The 7,461-nt window shown below is 25.9% G+C and overlaps 1 protein-coding gene across 1 annotated transcript in view; it reads left to right on the top strand.

Moving 5' to 3' along the window:
* The first annotated feature begins 5,228 nt into the window (after positions 1 to 5,228).
* Positions 5,229 to 7,461, top strand: part of LOC101499987 (probable trehalose-phosphate phosphatase F) — a 4,805-nt gene continuing 2,572 nt past the window's right edge. The window contains exons 1-4 of the mRNA XM_073370795.1: positions 5,229 to 6,430; positions 6,535 to 7,014; positions 7,197 to 7,337; positions 7,432 to 7,461. Coding sequence (XP_073226896.1) covers positions 6,715 to 7,014; positions 7,197 to 7,337; positions 7,432 to 7,461 — 471 coding nt within the window. The 5' untranslated portion in view covers positions 5,229 to 6,430; positions 6,535 to 6,714. The remainder of the gene's footprint in view (positions 6,431 to 6,534; positions 7,015 to 7,196; positions 7,338 to 7,431) is intronic.

Raw genomic sequence — 7,461 nt, 5'->3', positions numbered from 1 at the left:
TTATATTATTTTATAATATTATTAGTCATTAAATTCAATAAAAAAAACTGAACAATTATATTATTCCACTTATGGTAAATAATGATTTTATACGTTAAAAATTCAATTACTCATTAATGTCAATCCAATTATAATTACTTTCAATTTATGTCAATCCGTTTTTTTAACAACATTTTATAAAATAAAAATATATATTCTATTAGACAGAAAATACAAAAATTTATTAAAAAATAATAATAAAATACGAATATATGAAAAATTATTAAAAAAGTTACTTCCAATTATAATATATATGAATATATTAAAAAATATAATGAACAAAAGTTTACTATATATGTATTCTGAAAAAATATGTTAACACTAAACTTTCATCAATTAAATTATATATTTATAATTGAATGCTATTTTTTTATTTTTATTTTCCTTATTATAATGATAATTTGAATGTTAAAAAATAAATGAAAAATTAAGTATTGTATAAAATTAAATTATTTTTTAATAAATTTATAAATTATTTTATAATATTATTAGTCATTAAATTCAATGAAAAAAAACTACATAATCACTCATAAATATCGTCATAAATGCTCTTTATCTAATTATTTTTTCATGAACAATTATATTATTTCACTTATGGTGAGTAATGATTTTATAAGTTAAAAATTCAATTACTCATTAATGTCAATCCATTTATAATTACTTTCAATTTATGTCCATTCATTTTTTTAGCAACATTTTATAAAATAAAAATATATATTCTATTTGATAGAAAATATAAAAATTTATTAAAAATAATCATAAAATACGAATATATAAAAAATTATTAAAAAAGTTACTTCCAATTACCTAAAATTAATTTAAAGTATATGTAAATCTTTAATAAAATAAATTTCAAACTCTTGATGAAATATATTCAATAATTTTTTTTTACAACAACTTCTCATGCTCGTAATTAAAATACCATACTAATAAAACAAATAAATTTAGACTACACTACAATATAATTTAATATTAATGTTTTTTTAAAATAAAAAATATTAAATAGTCAATCATATTTTTAAATTTTTACATCTTATTTTTGGGTTTGTATTTTACATTCATCAAATAAATACAAGTACCATTGTATGTTGAAAAATAAATTGACAATCAAAGTACAATGAGTCAAACACTTATCCTATATAATAAGTTATCATACGAATTTTACAAAATATTTTAAAAATTAAATTAGATGATTGTGATCAACATGATTTTTTCTCATTTTAATTTTTCTGATCATATTCAATTATTACAAATTAATATTATAAGATAACTATATTTATAATATATAAAATATTGTTTATAAAACTTATAAAATTAATTAATTAATATCTGTGCAAAACAGAGACCATAATCTAGTTGAACTTGTACCCAATGAAAACTCGTAAAAAGTATCGATGCATATGAAATGGGTGTAACACAAGAAATTAGAAACAAGTATCAATGCATGGACGACCACCTTAATACAACTATGCCGCCCATGTGTATAAAACGTATATTATTTTTATTTATAATATCATGGTAAAATATTTATATACACACAATATCAATAAAGATATAGATTTTATCATGACTAATAATATGTAGTCCATCAATCTAAATATACAAATAAAATCACAATAAAATTTTATCAAATTCCTTAGTTTTTTGGATGGAATAAAAATATCCATAACTAAGATATTTATAAAGTCAATAATTAATTTCATAAAAAATGTTAATTGTTTTCAAAATTTTATTTGTTTTTATTAAAAAAAATAGTGTTTAGGATGACAATCAATTAATTTTATTTGTTTTTATTAATATCACTAAATTAAAAAAAATATTTACACGATTCAATCTAATTTTGGATAATTAAAATACTTTAGTTTATTACTTTCATAATTTAATATTAAAGAACTTTAATATTTTCTTAATTGTGTTAAATTTGTTTAAATAGTCAATCTTAATAATTATTTGTTAATTTTATTATAGGAGCAAGTTAAATCCATTACCTCTTGCCACTCCAACTCCCTCAAACCACATTATAACTCCCTTGAATTGTTTTAGAAAGATATGATGTTTTGTGATTTTACAGGTTTTTGTAATTCAAATGTGGGTAACGGGTAAAGGGTACTTAGGTACCCAATGAGTACTAGTATGAGAATTAATATTAATACACACGAGTGTACATATTTTTTTTTCAAATTATGGGTATGGAGACGAGTATTATAGTACCTTACTCATTGACATTCTTAATATATATTTATTTTTTTAATGTGTATTATGTTAGTAACTTAATAGACCAAACTAATTAGTAAGACCAAATTGAAGCGATTTAGACGAAAGATTGGAGCGTGTGATGACCTGCATGCACGTTGAGATGCGAAGCACATACCTGAGATTTGTCATGGTGGGGTCTTTTCTCACTTAATCGTGGAAAACGACTCATAAGCTCTCATTGACATGATCAGTAATAAGTGCAATTTCAAAGAACATTTCATTTATATGATTCAATGTATTAAATAGTTTACCCAAAATAATTGACACATTCACTTTAATAATAACTGACGTGAAGCTAATATAAGTAGAGTTGAATGACTAACTTTAGTCGTACTTTTGTTTCTTGTAACCTTGTTATTTTTTAGTAGTTTAAATAAATCATATTTGGTGATACTTCTAAGACTTGCTTGTCCAGGAACGTTCCTTAAATATATTAGGTTATTTTTGTTTTCTTCTTATTATGTTAGTATTTTTCCATCATAACATTCAATTGAATAGTTGTCTTTTTACTTCTCAAGAAAGAAAGTGGTTGAAAGAGTAAATGTGTCTCTTCAGGTTTTTTGTCAAATTATCTTTATAATCAGATGTAACTCGTCTTATCTTTAACAAAAAAACGATATATGTCTTATTGAAACGAAATCAAAACATGAGAAGACAATAAAATATGTTAAGTCTAAATTGGAGGTAGAATAAGACATTTTTAAATATATAAAAACTTCTACCATTTCACACTTTTCAATTAACAACAATTGATTAATGTTTTTTTAATCAACAATTGATTAATATGTTCATGCATCTTTCTTTAGATATGCATTTTGTATGTACTAAATAAAAGTTTTCTATTATTTACAAAACATCAATTTGTGTTTTAAAAAAAAATTCAATTTAAAAGAAAAAAAAATACTTTTTATTTGGAATTGTAACAAAAAAATAATTTGGAATCGCATAATTTAAAAAAGGTATTTGGAATCGCATAAAAAAAAAAAGTAATTTGGAAAAAATCAATAAAGAATAAAGTAATTTTGGAAGTAAATCAATAAAATAATGAAGCGAGAATCGTGGTAAATGTGAATCAAACCAACTTGATAGGCAAGTCTCCTTATACATACCATCAAACATATAAATAGCTAAATCCTCCTCTTCATCATCTTTCTCCTTTCTCGTCTTCATTCATTCAAGGTGATTTTCTTTTCCCATTCTCCTTTCATTACAATTATTTTTTATTTTTTATTTTTCATTTCCCATCCCTTCACGTTTCTCAATTTCCCTTGCCTACAATTTCATTATTCGCCATTTCTTTCAGCACTGTTAATTCGTTTTCCGCGCCGCTGAAAAAAACAAAACAACGGTAGCTGATAAATCAGGTGCGTTTTCGATCTCCCTTTGTGCGTATCATCAAATGATCCGAATTTATGATGTCATTGTGTTTCAAAGTAATAATAATAATCTTGTACGAAATCAATCGTGCGTCACAAATAATGCTCTCTTTTTCATTCAAAAAGTTTCAATCAATTGATTTCATTTCATATATTTCGATATTAATTGCTTAATTTATAGTAATAATGAATCATCATTATATGCACGATCTGTTGTTTTTTGTTTTTATTTTTATTTTTATTTTCTCCAGCGAGTTTTTTGCAATCTCAATTCCTGTATTGCATTTGTCTGATATGCGCAATGGGTTGATATAAAAAAGTTAGCTTTTTTTGGCAAATGAATATGAAAAAGTTCAACCTTTTGATGAAGGGAAATGATGTTTCTGATTTTTATCAAATCATCACGGTTGGTAGGTCAACCCCTTTGTTTTATATACCAAATAGCAAATAAAACTCTTCTCATTTGTTATTAGCTTATTGGAAGATTTCATGAAGCTTTCATCGTAATATTTAACATTGGTTTTTAATAAATTCACCCGAAATTGTTGCTATCATAGGTCATTGGCAAATCTTAATTTTTTTGGTCCCATATGACATTTCACATACTACATAGCTGTAGTTTGTTGAAACTATTTAAATATTTCAATCACACATTGGAACAAATACATTTTGTTAATTGTGGCAATTGAATATGCATTGTGATTAAACAATGATATGACAACCCATTTCCTCAACAAAATAAAGTTATAAAACATCGTTTTCAGTTATATTAAAGTTTTTGAATTTATTTTGGTTTCAACTTAATAGTTGAGGTTGTATGTGTTATATTTGACTATAGTTTTTTATAATATAAAATATCGTGACTATTACTTTGATTTAAAAATTTACTTGTGATTTATGGTTAGTTTATCAATTAAGAAAAAACACGATATGCGTGATTTTTCTTTTTCATTATTATAAAATGGGATTATAAAGATGTTGAATTTTAAGAAAGATGTAGAAAAGCACTAGATAATTAATGGTGTGGGGTCTTAATACCAAATTTAGGTTAAAGTTTTCTACAGGGTTATTACTTTTACATGATCTCCAGAACTTTTGTCAACATAGACCTTGATCATCAGCATGCACCATCTTCTAAAAAGTGAATTTTGATGGTTACATGTAACATGTTTTCCAGAATTATTATTTTTGGCTTTAAAAGTTAAAAGTCCCATTTCCTTTTTATTTGTTTGTTTTATTTGGTGACAGAGTAATTGAGTTTGGTTATGCACTTAATTTATGCTCATGTTGCTGTTGAAATGTCAAGTCAATGAAGGAACTTTTTTATTATTGTTTGAATGTATTATTTTATAATTTTTTATACATGAATGTGATGGTCGTGCGTTGGATCTGCAACTACAAGACAGGCTGACACGTTTTTTGTTTTTGCCTCTCCATTTTAAGATTAGATAGGTCCATCACCCATGTTTTAAGTTTCAACTACAAAATACTTTACTCATGTAGCATGGTGTTGCAGATATAGAAACAGTTAGATTTCTGAATTTAATTGGTCTTACAACTGTAGTACCATTCTGTTGTTGTAGAAAATTTGGGTCCAATTAGAATAACACACGATTGATACAATGAATTACATATGCATTTACTACTATAAAAATTTCAATCATTAGATAAAAATGTAATGACTCATTTTAAAATTTATTTTGTAAAGATAAAAAGTCATCGAATTTTTATTTAATGGTCGATTTTTTTGTCAGCATGATTTTTCTAACTACAGAAAAATCTAGGACCACCACCACATTAAGATGTGTTTTTTTTTTAACTCAACACTTGCATAAGTTTTTTATATTTCATTTCTTTATCAGATGTTACCTAATAAATCATTAATATATTTTAAAATTTAGTGCATTTGCTCTTAACTTATGCAAGGATGAGTGCATAAAATATGCACCTCTGCAATTTATGAATAAACTCATATAACTGACTAGATGGATATATTTATTCATTCATCCTTTGGGTTATATGAAGCAGATCTTCTCAAACAACATAAAATGATCTACCGCATATCTTTGGAGAAATTTGGATTTATTACTGTCAGAAAAATCACCCACTAGTTTGAAAAAGCTACTCGAAATACGAGTTGTTGTATGCATCTAAATGTTCCTGCAGATCATATGATCCTATATATTTATTAGTCTACTCCATAAAATTGCTTAGAAACTTTAATATTGCAGAAAAATATATTCATCATCAGTATTTCTCTATTTCTTTTAAAATCTCAAGTTCTGTTAAGTGAAAGTTTTTGTGTACCTACATGCTTGTAGGGATTTGTACTTTGTATGCTTTTTCCTAGTCACAGACATTCATTTGAAAAATATTATTTTACCTTGGTAATGTTCTTCCTCATTCAAAGGTAAAACAGAGGTACTATAAAAGTAAAATAAATTTTTGATGTGTAGTTCAGTTAAGAACTAAGGTTTATTTCCCTGATCACTTTCATTAATTTGGTTTATATATTTGTATTTTATTTCTCGTACATCAATTCCTATTTAAGATATTAAACCTTCATTATAGTCTCACTGCATTATTTGCACTGACTCATCATATATAAGATTAACAAAAATATAACTAAGCACGGATCTATAATTTATTTTGGTTAATGATTATGTTGCAGGTTCTGTAATTATTAATCTCAACTCACAAGAATCAAACCATTATAAATACTATCACTTGGTACAAAATGCAATGCAATATATGAGAAGGTATAAGTTAAATTAAAGCCATTGATTATTGTTTATTTTATTTGCCTTATATATTTATTTGAATTTCATGACAAAATCCTATTTGCTTTCTCTTCAATTTTCAGGGAAATTCGTGCTTGATGGACTGCTCACACAATAGCAGTGACAAAAAAACATTAAAGCGTTGGTTTTTCATAGACAAAAGAGTTGGTTAAGCTAAAGATTCGTACATTAAACACAAACAATTTTGTTGTTGTGTTCCTCTGTTCATATATACACTCATCAAAGTAGTTTAGTTAGGTAAAATGGATTTGAAGCCTTCTCATGCCTCTTCCCCTATTCTTATTGATCCTGTAAACAAGTCACGGCTTGGGATCCATTCTAGTTTATTAGCTTATTCCCAACAAGATTCATCACTCTCTCCAGGGAAATACTCAAAATCCAATTCAAAGAAAAGTATGGGAGGTCTTGATGATGTTAGGTCTAATGGTTGGTTGGATGCTATGAAGGCTTCTTCTCCTCCAAGAAAGAAGACAATACATAAAGGTTCGAGCGCTCAGGTTGCTTCAGTTGACTATGACATCGAAGACTATAATCTATGGATGGTACGATTAATTGATAACTAAACAAGTTCTAAGACTTAGATTTTCTGTAGTCGACTTTATGATGTAGTCAATTGTAAGCTGTTAGATTAAGAAAATAAATTTCTTAGCTATTAACTCGCCGTATATTTATTAAAAGAAAATCCTAACTTGTCATCATTAACACACGTTGTTTATTTTTCCAGCTAGGATATCCTTCAGCACTAGAATCTTTTGAGAAAATCATTGACCGTGCAAAGGACAAGAAGATTGCAATGTTTCTAGATTATGATGGCACACTTTCACCTATAGTAGATGATCCAGACCGTGCTTTTATGTCTGAACCTGTAAGTAATTAGTAATGCATATTGAATTACCTTATACTATATATTAATTATTATTTAGTTATAATTTTTTTTTTTGAAACGGCCAAATTTTCAGATGCGAACAACTGTGAGAAGAGTGGCCAGA

The sequence above is a fragment of the Cicer arietinum genome, chromosome 7, assembly GCF_000331145.2.
Source record: "Cicer arietinum cultivar CDC Frontier isolate Library 1 chromosome 7, Cicar.CDCFrontier_v2.0, whole genome shotgun sequence".
Lineage (NCBI taxonomy): Eukaryota > Viridiplantae > Streptophyta > Magnoliopsida > Fabales > Fabaceae > Cicer > Cicer arietinum.
This window is presented reverse-complemented; position numbering and strand designations above follow the sequence as displayed.